The sequence below is a fragment of the Aulonocara stuartgranti genome, assembly GCF_965226115.1.
Source record: "Aulonocara stuartgranti genome assembly, chromosome: 4".
Taxonomy (NCBI): domain Eukaryota; kingdom Metazoa; phylum Chordata; class Actinopteri; order Cichliformes; family Cichlidae; genus Aulonocara; species Aulonocara stuartgranti.
This window is the reverse complement of record NC_138942.1, coordinates 27821277-27839615: the sequence shown is the minus strand read 5'-3', so window position 1 is coordinate 27839615 and position 18339 is coordinate 27821277. Positions and strand designations below refer to the sequence as shown.

The 18339-nt window shown below is 41.3% G+C and overlaps 1 protein-coding gene across 1 annotated transcript; it reads right to left on the bottom strand.

Annotated features, from left to right (window-relative positions):
• Positions 1–132: 132 nt before the first annotated feature.
• hook2 (hook microtubule-tethering protein 2) lies at positions 133–17199 on the bottom strand. The gene is made up of 22 exons (XM_082530235.1): positions 16931–17199; positions 15031–15113; positions 14493–14565; positions 14307–14357; positions 14088–14220; positions 11594–11661; positions 11207–11272; positions 10995–11075; positions 8359–8525; positions 7973–8113; positions 6884–7085; positions 6608–6718; positions 6052–6139; positions 4715–4781; positions 4223–4360; positions 3394–3481; positions 2721–2755; positions 2540–2622; positions 2355–2458; positions 2133–2234; positions 1972–2043; positions 133–1864 (listed from the first exon to the last, which is right to left on the bottom strand). Exons 1-22 carry the CDS (start codon positions 16973–16975, stop codon positions 1736–1738), a joined length of 2127 nt encoding a protein of 708 aa, XP_082386361.1. The 5' UTR covers positions 16976–17199; the 3' UTR covers positions 133–1735.
• Between the last annotated feature and the right edge of the window lie 1140 nt (positions 17200–18339).

The window sequence follows — 18339 nt, the reverse complement described above, 5'->3', positions numbered from 1 at the left end:
CCCACAACAAGGGCCCACTTTGATAAAACCTGGGTTGGCGTGCTTTCTCAGACCTCTCTGGGTGAGTCTAAATCGGAAGGGACTGAAAGTGAGTCTTTGAATGCACTGAAAAGAAGAACACAAAATGCCATCTTTAACTTAAGATCCCATTTATTTGTAGTGCAAAAAGTAGAACAGAGAGGACTACAAATAATTTAACCCTGTGCCAAGTACATTATGCTATAATCTAGTAGACCATTTCATGATGCAACCTTTCACACCATGCATATGTGGACCAATAATTTTACGCCATAAAAACCAACTTAAAAAAAAAAAAAAAAAATCAGTAGAACAAAAAAGTAAAAAGTGTTTACACAACAGCAGGACTCTGGTCTTTGTAGATCATAGCACAAACTGTTAGAGGCAAGTACAAGTCACAGGACAGCAGCTCTGACATGGGACGCACAAAAACAACTTGATCAACGGTTGTAAAGAAAGGCAGACGTAGAGTCTGATAAATGTGCCTCAGGCTTTTTAATCTGCTGTCGATTTCCTGTCACAGGAAAAATTCCAGCGCATTGAAGAACACGTTTCCTTCCAGCTCAGCTCAGCCGTGAACAACACCTAGCAGCGGCAAACAGCACATCAGCTGACTCAGTTTTATATATTTTTTAGTGTTTTTATGATTAGAGACTCTCGCATAGTGTTATCCAGTTTTTGTGTTTAAAGTGGAGAGTGCAGTTGGGTCTGACCCACAATCAGACCCCCTGATGGGGGAGGTCTTATGGATAGGAATAAAAAAAATAAAAAAATAATATTTAGAGGCAACAGCGAAAAGAAAAATACACAAAAGTCATATCACCAGACTTGAGCACGTACCTGCAGTGTGACAGAAACAGTGTTGGCGCTGCAAACATGTCAGTGTTCAGTCTCATCTATAAAGGGCTAGCATGGGAGACTTTTGCGAGGCACTGAACAAACCCACCCTTCTAGAGAGAAAGTGCTTTGGTGTACACTGTGAAAATATTTACAAAAGACATGTTTCAGATTTAAGGCTGAGAAGGGGAAAAAAAAAAAAAAGCATTTAAAGAGAATACAGAAGAAATCAAGACTAAAGCTGTTACACACCCGCTTGATTTTTACATTTTTTCCCAAAGGTACTTCAAACTTAGACTAAAAATAAAAACGCTACAAGAAAAAAAAACAAAAAAAAAAACAAAAAACAACCTCAGCAAACACATAAAACCCAAAATGTAGTGAACGTGACGATCTGCTGTAGTGGAGGTATGAGGACAGCTTGTGCAGCTTTTGTTCTGTAGCACTTGGAGTAGTCAAACTTCTCTGTCATCTATCACATTTAAACTGGCACCTGACAAAACTTGTTCCAGTTCTGTTTCACTGTTTAACATAAAAAAATAAATAAAAAAGGATTTTAAATAGATGTTCAAGGAAAAAAAAAAGTCCAAGAAGCTACAGGGGAAATAAAAGTCACCTTAAAAGGTGAGGTCGCCTCTTCTTAAGGCCTATAACTCCTACTTTTTAATCAGAGCAGAGAGCTTCTGCTCTGGAGCCCAACGGAGAAAAGAAATCTTCTCATATCAGTAAGAGCCAGCAGGGGGCAGCAGCAGCGTGACAAAACTGAGGCACAGTGATCCCAGTGAAGGCATAAAAAAGGCAAAAGACACTCAGAGATCACATGGATCACCTTGTGTGCACTTTGCTTTTCATTTGAGGGTAACTGTCACGCCTCCGTGTCTCATCTCGGGTGGTGTCGTGTCAGGCCTCTCCTTGCGTTGGTGAGTTGTCTCTGCTGGGCGAGGAAGGACATGGCCTGGTTGGAGGAGCCCAACCGCTCACCAGACACTTTCTGATGCAGCCCCATTCCCTGACAGGTAAAGAGGGCGGAGGAAAGAGAAAGATGAAGGAGTGAGGGATTGGGTGGTGTGGATGTAGTTCCTGTTTGAGCTTTTGTGTATTTACACGCTCGCTCACCATGTTGTACCAGGCACTGATGATGAGTTTCACCTCCTGGTCATGCCTGGCCCTGCTCTTCTCATAATCATGCTGTATAAAAGGAACACCATCATCATGCATTAGTGGGATTTACAGTGCTGATGGAAGCACACTTGTCTCTCAGAGTCAGAGGTTCATACCTCCAGATGCTGGATTCTTCTCTCCTTCTCCATCAGCTGGTTTTTCATGGCCTGACTATCAGGAGCCACTGGCTGCTGCTTAGGATCCAGGGTTTTGATCACCTGCACACAAAAGGATATTAATTTAAAGAGCTTAGAACATCATTTTTTCTGATATTTAAAAAGGTCGAAGTCTTTAAAAATGTGTGAAATAAAAAGTGCAGTACTCCTATAACCACTGACCGTTCTCGCCTTCTCCACGTAGCGTTTGTATCGCTGCTCCATCTGCTTCATGTCCTCGTCCTTCTTCCGCAGGATCTCCTGGAGTTCATCAATCTTCTTAGCCACTAGAAGGAAAAACAAATTTGTGTTTAGGAAAGGAACAAAGCTGAACTTCTTCTGAATACCATCTACATGACATTCCTTACTGTTGCTGTCTACTTTGGGCTCCAGGTCATCAATGACCTCTTTTTTCTTTTGCAGGTCTGACTGGGCCTCCTGGAGCTTCTCCCTGGAACAGTACACACATCGACACTTGTGTGAGTTCACTTTTGTTTGCAGCACAGAAGGCAGACAGGCATCAGTAAGCAGCAGAAAAATAATACTCACAGGTGCTCCTCAAGCTTTTTCTTCAATAAGGACGACTTCAAAGAAGAAGAAAAGAAAGAAAGAAACTTAAAATCCATTGTACTTAAAACGGCACATTTAAAAACAAACACACACACACACACACACACACACACACACACACACACACACACACACACACACTAAACTGTGAAAGTCAAGGTGTCAAAGTCAAATCATAGGCCAGTTGGAGAGAGGGCGGGCCGTACTTACGATGGCCTGATTTTGGCAGAGTTGATCGGTGGGGGCAGGCGGAGAGAGACAGACACAGAGGGGCAGGCGTTACCGGTGAATCACCACAGCAAACACGGGTTAAATTCCCACACAACATGTATCAAAGTAGGAGAACAAACAATGCGGTCCTCAAAGGCAGAGTGATTTCAGAACTAATCGTTTCAATATACTCAGTGTGCCATATAAATACCATGCCAGCTAAAACCCTTCAATGACTTGAGCATATACATAATAAATGACTTTGTTGGTTAGAATTTAATCTCGCATCTTATATTTCACTTCTTCAAGGTAAAACTGATGAGAAAAAAAAAAGTCAGTTGCACACTGTGTATATGCTGCCAATATTCTGTCAGCTTGATTGTGTTGAGTTATGTAATAGCAGAAGTGGGCAGATGAGAAGCAAACCGGTCTTTCTACTCACGTCCTCGTTCTTGCTGTCCTGCTCCTGGAGTGCTTTCTGGAGCTCCTCGACCTGAGAACGCAGCTCTGAGATCTGCTGCTGGTTCAGCCTTGGAAAGAGGAAAATAAAGGAAACATGGGGTAAGAATGAGAGGAAAGGTTGGGAAGAGAAGGAGGAAAAAAACAAAAAACAAAAGGAGGGAGGTGTGTGGGGGAGGGGGCATGACTAGAGAAGGAAAAGGGTTTATAGAGAGGCAGATGGTAAAAGACGTGAAAGATGCAACACAAACTTATTAAGCTGCTGCTACTGTGGGTGGAAGATGTTTGCAAAGTATCAAGTGGGTCCTTGTACATCTGCTGCAGGCACCGACTGTGCCGCCTGGCCATTCACTGCTCTGCTCTACTGAGCATGCTCACTCCACTCCTCTCCTCCTGGTACTGTTGCTGAGGATGCTTCCCACACCCTGGGCCTGGTGTTGCAATGGACACACACACACACACAAACGTACACACACACAGTCCACCCACATGTCCACATGCCCACAGGCATGTAAACACACACACACACACACACACACACACACACACACACACACACACACACACACACACACACACACTCTGAGTCGAGGGACAATCTGGCTTTTTGCTTGTCTGTCCTCCAGTCCAGCCCACACAGTTCAGTTGAACACACAGTCCAGAGGGTGAGTTGACATTTAGGCAGATATCACTCCTCCTATCAGCCAAACAACCAGCTTAATGTCCAGGAACGCACAGTATGGTGGCCTAGAAGCAGACTGGTTATTTAACACTGCTGAAAGAAGAGTGTGCGGACACACACACACCCCTACCTGTTCTGAGTTTCTAGCCCATTCTTGCTGCGTTGAGCCTCCTCCAGCTCAGCCTGAACTTCCACAAGTTTCTGTCGGTAGGTCTCCTCTTGGACGCACAGCATCTTGTTTTCACTTTGGAGACGAACAACTGTCTCCCTGTCAAAGCAGCAATGATAAGAGCGGGGCGACAGGAGGTGAAGGGAAAAAGAGGGGCGGGGATAAAATAAACGGGTTAGAGAATGGCGGCTGCAAATGGAAGCATGAACGAAACTTCTATCCACCAACGCCCAGGCCAAACGCGCCATGTGTCGCCATTTGGCACGCAACGTCCACTTTCTAAAAATAAACTTTTGTGGTTGTGTTAGCAAGAATGTACACATGGCACGAGTGAGTGCGTGAGTGAAAGTTACACCGAGGCATGTTTGTGTAGACTTAAAATAAAACGGCCTTCTTATTATGGTTAAAAAACACCAAACAAAAGAAAACATTGAAATGTGCAAACAGACATACTTGATCTCAGTTGGCATGATCTCTGCAGCCAGGTTTTCAACCGTGTCACCGCTGTCACACAAGCCTCCTGCAGAGAGAAAGACAGTCAGACAAACAAATCATCGCAAAAGTCGAGTAATTCCTGTGTCTCCCCCCCCCCCAAAAACAACAACAACAAACAACCAAACAAAATACCCCAACCCCAAATCAGTTTGATAAAGTGAAACAGCACAAACAAACCCCCCCCTTAAAACAAAATAGTTGCACAGAAATCACACTGAAGATCCCAAATTCAATAGAACTGAACTACATTTAAAACGATTAACAGAATAAAATAAGGAGCTCAATAATGAAAAATATGATACGAGGCACTTTGAGGCGACTGTTGTGATAGAGAAATTAAACTGAATTATGGCTGTGGAGCTGAATCAGTCTTTAGAAGGTTCTTTGCTTCCTTTCTAGTAAGCGGTGCAGAGGATGACGACCTCTGAACCAGAACCACTGTTATCTGACTGCATTTGGATGGAGGACTCGCACACACTGTCAGCTGGACACTTGACCACGTTTACTAAAAAGGCCAATTTCAGCCTGAGAAATTTTTTCACTGTAAATGTTTACAATCCCCCCCCCCAAAAAAGTTACACTCTTTAGTATTACCATTACACTCACTGGCCACTTTATTAGGTACACCAGTTTAATTGCTCAGTTACAAAAATATCTAATCAGCCAATCACATGACAGCAACAAAAAGCATCTATGTATGTAGATGTGGACTGAACATCTGAATGGGAAAGAAAAGTGATTTTAGTTTAATTAGGAGTGATCTGTGTAGTCTCTTCATGTGTCTCACTGACCATGTCCACCCCTTTATGACCACAGTGTGACCATCTTCTGATGGTTGCTTACAGCAGGATGACACACCATTCTTAACTCATTCACTGCCATTGACGTCTATAGCCGTCAATGGCAGTGAATGAGTCAATGGGTTTAACTCATTCACTGCCAATGGCTGGCAGTGAATGAGTTAAACACAGAGTTTACTGTACTCAAGTAGTGTCCAGTCACCAGATCTAGAGCACCTTTAGGATTTGGTGGAACGGGAGATTATCATGGATGTGCAGCTGACAAATCAGCAGTAGCTGTGTGATGCTATCATGTCAAATCTCTGAGAAATGTTTCCAACACTTTCCTGAATCTGTGCCACAGAGATTTAAGGCTGTTCTAAAGGAAGAAGAGGGTCCAACTTCCAAGTTTCCTTATGTTTTATTAATTTTTTTCCTCCAACAGTGCGTGACATATTTCTCAGTAAAGCCCATTGTTTTAGGTGTTTTCTAGCCATACCTATGCTTTCAACTCACCTGCTCCACTGAGATACCTCTGCTGGACTTGTGCACACCTGAGCTCATCGTTTGTCTCCCGCAGTGTGTCTCTTTCTGCGATCAGACGCTGGAAAACAAAGGACACCAAAACACCTTAAGTGGCCTTAAGATCCATGTAGCGTCAGGTTTTCTATATCTGGACTTGGATGCGATGCAGTCCAGACAGAGACAGAGCAAATACAAGTATCCACGTCATATTAGCACATTTCCTAATTACACCCACAAGTAAGCGAGAAAATTAATCACTCCTTGACTGCAGAAGCTACTAGAATTGACACAGGATGTGGGAGTCCGCTGAAGAATAGTACAGTATCTACTAGGACACAATTCTCCATGTAGGGAAGTGCTTTCTGTAATGATCACAACAAACGCCAATCTAAACATCATTTGTCATCACTGAAATCAAAACTATTACTAGACCGAGAGGGAAATGAGAGGGCCTCAGTGTACAAAAACACTCTGTAGACCATGTGCACATTTCCCCCCATATAAAAACTGTTTATTTTTAATTTCTCAAAAATACTCTCCGACTCACTTCCTTCTCCTTCAGCAGTGCGTCGTACTTGTCGTGAAGGTTCTTGTACTCAAACTGCCACTTCTCAGCTTTCATGGCCTCTGCTGAGTGCTTGGTGTGAAGCTCATGAGCCTACAAGTCAGAGAGCATACAGTCAGCCAGAGTGCTCTATTTTAAATAAATAAATAAATAAATAAATAAATAAATGAAAAGGGTTTCCAAACACGTGTACGAGCCAGAATGTGTTTCGCATCTCTTGGATGTCCCAGCACAGGAACAGGCAAAAGCACAGCTTGCCTGTCTCTTGTAGGTGTCCAGCTGACTGCGGACAGCGTTGGCCCTGCGAAGCTCCTCCTCCAGCTCGCACGTGCGCTGCATGTACACAGTGTTGTGCTCTTCCAGGAGGCGCACTTGTCTGCGCAGGTCTCCCAGGTCCTCCAGCTTCCTCTTGTACGTCTCCACCATCGCCTCGAGCTGGTTCACCCGGTCAGACGAGTGCCTGAGGGGGAAGGAAAGCATAGCGTGGGAGGCATCGAGCAACAGCAGAGGAATATGAGTTATACTTAACACAATGCGTCCATGTAGATGTGTACTCTGACGCAAGCCGGTGTCAATGCATGAAAATTTGTATTATCAACACAGATGTCAGAGAGAGCAGAATGGACATCTGTGTGTGGGCAGCATGGGGGTTGCTTCTGTGAGTTCATCTATTATCAGTTTGAACTACTACTTAAAGGAAAAGGCTCGTCATTATCAACATTCTTGATATTAAGAATTTACCAACACTGTATTAGTATGTGTATTGATACTTTTGGACTCAGGATCAAAACTGTTTAAAGTTTTTGCCTCTTCTACAGAGATCAATCTTCAAATATGCCAAGAAACTTCAACTCATCCACTGTTTTTTGCAACTACTACTCAAACAGAAGGAAACACTGAATTTGTTGGACAGAAGCAAATATATTTAAAACAATCTTTGTATAATAAAAGAAGCATTGCACCCTGTAATTCACATACAATATTTACTAGCAGGACCTTCTGATTGTTGGCAGTTGTTTTATTCACAGTTCCTGAAGTAGTAGCTCAGCAGAAGTTGTTAGCAAATGTTTACAATTACCCGTTTTGACACAAGGAAAACCTTTATATGTAAAACACTTGTAAACTGTGAATGTAATGCATTCAAAAAAGCCTGCAAAGCATGAACACAAACACTTAGTGTCCATGTGACCAAACGCCCACAAAGCGCAACTTTCTGCAGTTTCTTTCACTACAAACTTGTGAGCTTGCAAAAAGGCCTACACCACTCCTTACATAATAACCACTGTTTAACTGGCTTGTTTACATTTTCATGATCAACTGAACTCGATCTGTTCGAGCTGCTCTCACCTGAGGATGTCCATCTCGTCTTTGAGGGCCTGGGCCTCCTGCGCCAGGCTGGTCAGGTCTTCGTTCCGTAGCTGCAGCTCAGCCACCTCGCGCTCCAGTATCTCTGCCCGCACACGCATGTCGTCTCTGCCGTTCTCCAGTCTGAGATATACAGTGGTTAATATGACTGGATATGCACTTTGAAAGACACTCAAAGGAACAGCTGACTCAACGGCATCTGATTTGCATGTCTTTATAAAGTTGACTCATATGTTATGAACGAGGGCTGAAATTTTATACTACCACTACTACTACTACTACTACTACATCTTTTTAAAGAGTTAATGACTGAGACACTCATTATAAACCCCGGGTTGTTTTCCTAAGTACTTAAGTACCACTTGTACCTGTAGTTTTCCTCCTGAAGCTGCTCCATCTGACTCTGCAGCAGCAGCAGCTTCTTGCCAGTGATGGCAGTGGTGGAGGCGTCCAGAGATTCGCATAGGCTGAGCTTCTCTTTCAGGGAGCGCGTCTCTGCCTGCAGGGACATCTTCTCCTCCAGAGCCACTGACAGCTGTCGGAGGGGGGTGGGAGAGAGAAACGGAGCACAAACATTGCAAAAAGAGGTGTAAAGATTGAGTGTGCAGTGGACTGCTGAGAGAGAAGAGACGGAAGGTGAGCTACAGCTTTAAAAAGGGGTGAAAAACAGGACAAGGAGACACAATAGAGGAAAGGTCGAGATTGAAGCATAACAAAAAGCAGCAAAAAAAACCAGCCTATATACAAAAAAGCCACAGTGCAAGGACACAACAGATTCATGAAGGAAAACAAGATAAACAGCGATAACTCACCACTTTCAGTGCAAAGAGGACCTTAAACACATGCTTTGCTGTAATATCACAAGCTCTTTTGTAAAATGTGTGTTAGTCAGCTGGTGTGCAATGATCTCAAGCAGATGGAACATTCTCAGTAGTGCAGTTGTTAGCTTTACCCCCAGGGTTCAAAGCAGATCCTCATGATATGAGCAGACGAGTATGCAGAGCTCATTGAGGACCGTAAGTAATACATGTGTAACATTAATAGTCGGCAGGAGAACAGATCTACATCGATGACGGTGGTTGGTTTGAGGAAAGGGCCGGCTGTGGTTTAGAGCTGCATTACTTTTAAATGTTTGTGTCAGACTGAACGGCGCTCATAGTTAAACAAGCTTGCATTCCAATATTAAGAGAGGGGAGCGCATACTTACCTGCAGGATATCTTTCCAGTCTGAATACAGCAAAACCCTACACTGAACTTTAAGGACAGATTGCATGCTTTAGCACCAAACCAGTAACAGTAAATAGCTTTCAAAACAACACAAATGACTAATCCCTAATGCGTGGGCCGAGTAAGTAAACAAACAGGTGGGCTGGGAGCAGTACAAATTATAGTTGGCTACTGCTCCATCCCAAGGCAACGTGTCAGTTTTATCTTGATGTTATGCAACTATCGACTGGGATCCTCTTTTTCAAAAAAAAGAAAAAAGTCTGAATTAGTCCGCTCACATTCAGTGGTGCAAAAACAAGTCAAGGGAACACAAACAAAGCCTTTGGCTGGCTAATCAATAAAAGGCCAGAGCACAAATAAATTGCAGGCACAGACACACGCAACATGCTTCTCTAAAAAAATAAATAAATAAAAAAATACAGCAAAACTAAACCTCTGAGAGTCTGTAAATCTGGTAGGCAGAGATGAAATGGAATTATTTTTTCAAATTTCAAGTCAACAGCTCAAAGATTGATAAAACAAACCCGAGACTCATCTTAAAGTTATAATCCTCAAGATTTCCATGCAATCAAACCATTTCTCCCCAGCAACAGCTATTCTGCTATCCACTCTTTATATTCTTACACACTGAGCTCAAAATCTTCTTTACAAGTGAGAACTGAGGGGTGTCCTATGAGGCAAGTCAAAAAAGCCCGGCTTTCTGTTAAAGCCTAAACCTAAAACCCCAGAAAGCGACGATCAACTTTCTTTGTTAAGTCAGAATTTCTCTTGTCTGACATGAAATGTTATACTACTTCTACTACTACAATTAAACACATTAATGTTAATATTACAAACTCGATATCATCACAAGCATGCAACGTAGTAAATATATCATCTTGAAGTAAATTCATATTTACTGAATTCATTCTATAGCTGCGTTCCGCTGTTTATTTCTAACGTGAGAGCTGCACACAACTCTGAAACTGTAAACCTTATACATTTAAACAGTAAAGGTTTGGACACCACTGTGTTAGGGTTTATAGATGCAATTTGTCAACCTGTAACATACCATTTTCTATCCCACTTAAAGCATGCTGGAATAAGTAAAAATGTGGCGCTTTCAACTAGGAACATAATGTGCTCTGGACCAGGTTGTATGTTTAACATAAGTTACCAGAGTATTGTAGCCAGGGAAAAGGGAGCCACTTTCCAGACATTGAAAACGCTGATTTTAACCTGAATAATCCAATAATCTTGCTTTATAGTACACCCCTCCGGCCAAGGTGGGAACCATCCAAACTTGGTACACCCATCAAATTTAACCAATAAATGTAGGCCATGTATAGGTGGACTGCAACATTAGTGTTGTATGGTTTTTGTCTCAGTGTTTTTATAGCGTACTTCTGTACTCAATCATGCTTATTGCTCCATCTCCTGTTAAACGAGTTCAAACTAAACAAAAGTGGAATTTATACTCAAGTACTCACAGGAAAAAGACGTGAAGGACCAAAATGATAGATTTAAAGCACTTTTAGCAGGGTTGCACAGAAACTTGCCAGCACTGCTGACATACTGCTGTAACTCTACTGTGTCTTGTGTGAAAAGCACTGGCCTTAATCAGATGATGCTTGTGCAACAAAACCATTTGTTGAACCAATGTGTGCTCAAAGAGTGTCTCTTCAGTTTCCACCGACTTGATTGCCAAATTGACCTGAAGTGAAATCTTAGGATTATATCTTTAAAGTCTCAGCAAATGTTTGCCAAGTATGATCAAAACCGTGTTTAGTAAACCAACCTGATGTTCAAGGTGTCGACAGCGCTGGCTCAGGTCCTCCTTCTCGTCTGCCTCCTCACTCAGAAAATAATACTTTCTGGACTGCGAATAAAAGACGTGCAGACAGAGGATATTTGACACTGATCAAAGCAGTGGGGAGTAAACACAAACACAGGATGTAGCAAATCTAAGTAAAAAACAAGTAGGGGAATGAATATGTTGTGGGTTTTTACCTGATAGTCAAAATCCCCGTAGGTCTCTGGGCTTCCCGGTTCAGATGACGGCTCCTTCGATAAGAGCTAAAACAAAACAGGAAAGTGAGTCAATGAATGCAACCACAGGGAAAATAAAATAACAGTCTTTTGCCAAAGGCAGATTTATCTGGTTCTCTGAATAACCTTGTTTGGTAAAAACCTTGGAAGATGATCCAGGTTTTTACAGTCCCTTTGGTGGTGATAACAGTAAACGCATCTTTGTAAATAGCATAGAGTAGGGGTCTGTGGGATGCTCTTTAGTCTTATGTTTATCCAGACTTCTTTGATTTTGAATTAACCGTGACTAAGAATTGGATTAATGCAAATCAGGGTAAACCAAGAGGAAAGAAAAAGAGGCTCACTCACTTCCTGAATGGCAGTCATCACAACATGCTGGACAGATTCCTCGAGTGTCATTATCTGCTGGATTTGCTCTGCGTTTAGAAGACAACAAAGGCCAGTGAAGTCTCAGCCAAATACAGATTAACACACACACACACACACACACACACACACACACACACACACACACACACACACACACACACACGCTCCCATGAAAGTCAAACCACTGCTGTAAAAATCGACTCAGCTTTACAGTCAATTTTCTGTGAAACTGACCTGACCATTTTTTGTCTCATGAGCTGTTATCAGTAACGGGAAAACAGCTTGTCAACAAATTGATCAGACCATAACTGAGAGAAAAACAACTGTTCCAACTTTTTCTGTTTCAAGCCACCAACATTTACCTCTCCAAAGAAGAAAGAGCACCGCATACACCTTATTTTTTTTTGAGAATGCCAACATGTCTCCATCATTATCACCAATTTAATAAATGTGTATTTCTGTACGCAAGATGCAAAATGTCCAACACTGCTTATTTCACAGGAAGGAAGTAAAAAGAGTGCACATCTGGATGGGTCGATCTTTCTGCCATTTGTGAAATGAGGAACAAAAAAAATATTCATTTTCAAAGGAAAGCTTTATAACTAATGAACCACCTTAAGCCAACAATCTAGTATACCAGGGGTTGGGAACTCCAGGCCTCGAGGGTCTAGCAGGTTTTAGATCTCACCCTGAGTCAAATGAGTAGTTCATTACCAGGCCTCTGGAGAACTTTAAGACACGATGAGGAGGTTATTTAGCCATTTAAACAAGCTGTTTTGGATCAAGGACAGATCTAGAAGTTGCCCTTGAGGCCTGGAGTTCCCCCACCCCTGCAGTATATGCATGTATGATTAAATGAGTCTTCTTATGTTAGTACTCTATGCAGCAGTCTATGCCAAACACTTAATACACTCCATCCTGCAGTAGCTTGAATAGCCTTTAACATCAATAATTTGAAGCAATTAGTTCTGGTATGACTTTATCACTCTCTCATCACTGTGGATGAATTTTGTCCTACTCTTCTTTACAGTGTTGCTTCATTTCATTTCATTGAGCATTTCATTTATGCACAGCTCTTAAGGTCCTGCCACAGAATTTCAATCAGGTTGAACTCTGGACTTTGGATCATTGCAGCACCTTGATTTTTTTTGTTGTTGTTGCCTTTTCAGTCATTCTGTTGTAGATTGTCTGGGACCAGAGTCCTGTTGCATGACCTAATTTCAGCTAAGCTTTAGCTGTCAAAAGCTTCACATTTGACTCTAGAATATTTTGGTATACAGAGGAGTTCATGGTCAGCTCAATGACTGAGTTAACCATGTCTTGTGGCTGTAAAACACGTCCAAACATTTACCCCTCCACCACTGTGCTATCAGCTGGTGTGAGGCGGTTGTTGCTATTCGCCACATGTGGTGTTGTGCATTATAGCCAAACATTTCCACTTTGGTCTCATCTGTCCAAAGGACATCGTTAAGGCTTTTTCAGATGCAGCTTTGGAAACCTGAGCTGTGTTGCCATGTTCCTTTTAGATGAAGGAGGCTCTCTGCTGCAACCCTTGCAAACAAGCCATACTCCTTTAGTCTTTTTCTGATTGCGCTGTCTTGAACATCAACATTTAACATGTTGACTGAGTTCTGTAGTGTCTGAGATGTAGATCTTCGGTTATTTGCCGTTTCTCTGAGTGCTGAACGGTCTGTCCTTGGGGTGAATTTGATAGGATGTTCACACTGGAAAGACTGTGGTATTGTGTTAACACACATCCAAATGCTGCAGACCAGAAAACTTTCAGGAGGTGCTCACACTTGCACACTCTGTGCCAATTACTGGCATAGTTGTGCAGCAATTAATTTCCACATTTGAAAAATTTGTTTCCCCCTCCCTTCTTCTAGATCTCATAGCAGTTTAGTCACTGCCTTTCCCAGCTATTGAAAAGCAAACCCACAAGTGTGAGACATCTTCTTTACTTCTACAACTCAGCAGAATAAAATGTATTTACTATAATAACAAGAATGCTGATTCTAGCACCTTTTAATCTTGTGCTTCAACACAGTTGCCATATATAGCAGTTAACCAGCAGCCACGTCTCCTAATGTTGCTCCTAATCCCCTAATGAATGTTTATGTTGGCAAGAGGTCAGTCCATTTTTTTTTTTTAAACATTTGCAAAAATTTATGAAAAAAAAATCCAGAAAGTGTCTATTCAAGGATGGAGGAGGAAAACAAGGCCATCTGGCCACCATGATAGTATGTCATGTCATATTATGCTTTGCAAGCAGTTGGGTATAAAGTGAGTGGCCAGCTGCTAAATACAGCTGTTGTCTAAATAAAGTTGCCGTCCGTGTGAGCATTTCTAAATGACTTGAGATCACTGAATTGCGTTTTTGTGTTTTCATGCTGACAAATATCTTCTCAGCAGTGATTATGAGGCATTTATTCCTAAATGAAAGCAGAAGAAATGTACTTGTGTACAGGCCTACCTTGTTTCTTCTCGCAGCTGACTGCACAACCCAACACGAGCTGTACCAGCTTTCCCAGTTCTGTGACATCTCCCATCTCTCCTATCAGGTTCACGTCTGGCATATGCTCATCAGACACCTGGTGACCGAGCACCTGTTCACGAAACAGAAAAGTGAGCTGGTAGGCTCGAGTCAAGCAGCACATGAAAAATGAAGGCCAAATCAGCAAAAGTTTCTTACATCGTGATAATATTCCATCATGCTTTTCAGAATCTTTTTCAAATTGCTGACCTGAAAGAATGAAACGGGGTTACAATCGTAACACTTTCATTAATCAAGCAGAAGAATTTAAAAAAAGATCTTTGATTTTAGTCATTCTAGATAACTACAGGGTGTTCTGTCATATCATGCTGTTTCACAAATTACCTTGAGGCGCCAGTTGGCCCCGCTCTCCTCCTTGATCCTGCCTAGCCATGTCTCATTAAACCAAGAAGGGTCTCTGTTAATGAGAGCACAAGAGAATTGTAACGACGACATCTCTGGATACTGAGATTGATAACAAGACCACAGGGCAGTGAGACCCTGTGTTTCTGTCCCTTCAGGCACAATGACAGAGTAAAACTATTCATTAAAAGCTACACAGCATGGGAAGCAGCTACAGCTAAAATAGGTTGATTAAAAATCTGTTTTCCAAATGTGTATTTTCCAATAATTGGTTGATGTGATTAAGCCTGCACACATCACTTTATTTATTTTAAAAAAAAAAAAATCACACCAATGCCTGAGGTATTCAGAGCCATGTCTGGGTAACATTTACTGTTTAACTGGCTACATTTTGCATAGATAATGGCAATCCAAAATTATACAGATAAGCAAATTTCAGTGAGTAAGTTCTGAATGAATCTCCAGAAGACAATCGTGCAGTTAGTGGAAACAACACTGGTGACATACTGCTTGTGCTTACATTCTGTGCAGTACATGTGCAATGGCCACTCCGCTTGTCAGGTCGTGCTTGCTGTTGCACGATGGCACCTGAAATGTCTGTAACTGAGAGTGAAGACATTAAAGAGCTGGTCATTAAAGAAAGAAACCTTTCAATGTTTTGACATTTAATGTACAGCAACATTACATTAAACTAAACCAGGGTGAAAACATTACTATATTAAATAAATGAATCTAATATCCCCATTCTAAACAGCACTGTGCAAAAATCTTGAATCATTAGGAAAATGGGTGCAGTGATTTATTGAAACGTCGACAAACATAAATGTAAATTGGGGAAAACGTGATTTATACAATTCTAACAAACTTGAAAATACATATTTGGTATTTGCCATTTGTGGAATCATCTTGAACAGAACAATGCTTTAATGTTTGGTGACTGGACTCTAGGGAAGCCAATCCATGACTGATGGTGTTGTCTTGTGTGTTTTTCTATTTGGGTATGCTTTCATTGCATTGCCAGGGTGTTTGAGATCACTGTCATACTGATAAATAGAATGATTACCAATTAGATGGTTCCCAGATGGTATTACACTTTTCTGCATTCATAGTTCCATCAATTTTGAAAAGATCCCAAAAATATTGACTGAAAGCCAACACCATACCATACAGAGCCTTCCTTGTGTTTTACAGATGGCTGTAGAGTCTCACTGTTGTACTCTCTCCTGATCTCCTCTGTAGAGCAGCCTAAATCTGAACAAAATTTTGTTCATCTAATGCATCTAATTTTTTCTATTGTTTAAGGCCACGATTTTATATTCTGCTCCTCTGCTGTATATAGTCTTCTTTGATCCTTGATACATCTTTTGTCCGCGACCTGTTCAGTTTCCTTACATTTTTAAGGACACACTGCACACCATGCTGAGATGTGAAGTTTTCAGCCAACAGCTCTTAGTGAATCACCTTCTTTATATAAATACCATTTTATGCCTGTCAACCTGTGTTATCACTGGGAATAGGAACAAGTTATATTGCTGCTAGTAAAGCCTAAAGATACAATTTAAAACTGGTTCTCTATTTTGTCTGTGTAGACAACACTAGCTCATCCGTTGAGTTGGGTGTCTTTTTATGCTTGAATAATTCATAGGTCAGTGTTGAGTGGCTTAAAAACACAAAAACATTTCTTTGAGAATGGTCAGATACGAGGACTGGACTGGACAATGAGTAAAAAAGTAGCCGATGTTAAAAGAAACTTTGAAAGACCTTCAGAAAGTCTAAAGAACAATTGCTCAAGATCATTTTTAAAAACTTTCCAATTTAAAGAAAGAAGGGGGATTTATGTATTTGGGGATTTTGTGTAAAGCTGCTCAAGCTTTCTAAACATAACTTAAATTAAAAAAAAAAAAAAATACTAAGCAGCAATGGGGGATTACAGCCCTGCTTAGTATGCTATTATTAGTTGGTGTCTTAGTTCAGTCCAAGTCTTCACACCTCTTTGTAGAAAGGAGCCAAACAGGTGGATTTGCTCTGAGCTTTGAAAATAACGTGGCTGTGTTGGATAGCCTAACATTACTCCTTAGGCCTCTCAGCTTACACTAAGCTATTTGGGTTTGTTTTTCTGGCAGTTAATTTGCTGACAATGCAGTCAGTTTGCTAACATGGATAAGAGATAAAGCAGACCACCAGGAGCAAACCTCCAATGTGTTCACAAAGCCAATTAGCTCGGCTGGCTAGTGACAGTTAGCTTACAACTTAAAACACCAAGCGTTTAATTGACCAAGTCAGTAAAGATGCCCCTTATCGATTACGTGAGCCCACAACTTCCAAAAGTAAAGCCGTAATTCTCCACATTTGCTAACACCTGCTGACACCTCTTAGCCGGCGGTTAGCCTTGCTCGAAATGTTGCTACTGTCAAACTTACCCAGGTTAACAGTGAATCACACAGCTTCGCCTTATCCAGACTCATTGTCCTCTGTGAAACCCGCAGGAGCTTACAGAGAACTGGGGGGATTTTGTTCTCGAGGCTTGTTTTGGCCCGAAGTTTCTTACTCAGTGCTGACACTTTCCACGTCAGACACTGTCCAGCCGTGGCCTCCTCCTGCTGCTCCTGACAACCTTCGCGTTTCGGCTCCTGTGGGCCTCGCGAGCTTCCGTATTAGAGCGTTTCCAAGACGATGGATTATATTTTGGGTCAGCTTGTCTAGTCGCAGTCAAAAATAGTAATTATCGCGATAATACGCTGTTTTTCTTTTAATCTGCTATAATGATGTTGCTTAAATGCTGACCATCTCCGAGTGTAATTTATTTACCCTTTATTCAGCCGGGGGATGCTAGTGAGCTGACGAATTAGCTTTTAAAGTAGGGTTCAGGTCAAGGTAGCTAGATAGACATGATACAGAAAATATATTAGAATTTTTTTTAAGTAACTAGTGTACTAGTGATGTTAAGACTCATAATTTCCAACTGTGTCAAAAAATATTTCAGTACCCTCAAATTTACTTAATTTGCAAGAATATACTTATTATGCTCTCCATTTAAATTTTACTTCATTGATTTTTTACACTGTTTTCTGTTTTCTATATAACCACACTCCTATTTTTCTAAATGAGCGCTTTCCCCCTTCTTTCTGATATTAGTGTGTATCTTAACATTTTAAAAATAGAAAGAGATCACCCCTTTACTACTTGGACTGAGATTCACAAGCATTTAAAGGCAAGAATGCATTTTGCATTTTGAGATTTATGCATATTATTTGTATTATTTCATTTACAAGCACCAAAATGTGTTTGTCCTTCTGGAGCTTTTAATTTAAGAAATTCCATCAACCAATTGTTTTCAATTGCTTGCACATGGAAAACTGTGTTGGATCCTATCAAACTGCTATAGAAGGGATCTCAAATTTGCAAATTTAGGGCCATAGATGGCCACAATGTCTTCAGAGCCTTTCCATGACGGCTCTTTATCCTTTGCTTGGCACTCACATGCTAGCACGACTGTAATTTCAGGCACCACTATTTAACTATATAAATAAATTAGTTGTCCCATATAATCAACATAACCATGTTCTTTTGTCTAATACATAAACCCCAGAGTCTCAGTGCTTTACTCTCAACTAGTTTAACTTGTGATCCAACCAGTGCATCCCAGTTATGGCTACTGCTGTTGGCAAGGAGCTTCTAAAAGCCAAGGCAAAGAGTTTGTTGAGAAGTGAGGATGGGTGGCAGGACTCCATCCAAGGACTGAGACTGATGCAAAAGCACTACATCTCCTACTACTTCTATTGTTGTTAACACATTGGTCTTACATATGAAAGATCCCAATTCAAGAAAA

Coding starts and splice junctions, on each gene's coding strand:
- hook2 (XM_082530235.1), bottom strand. CDS start 16,975: ATGAGTCTGGATAAGGCGAAGCTGTGTGATTCACTGTTAACCTGG. Junction 14,566..15,030: donor GCACATGTACTGCACAGAAT/GTAAGCACAAGC, acceptor TCTCATTAACAG/AGACCCTTCTTGGTTTAATG. Junction 8,526..10,994: donor GTCGACACCTTGAACATCAG/GTTGGTTTACTA, acceptor CCCCTCCGACAG/CTGTCAGTGGCTCTGGAGGA.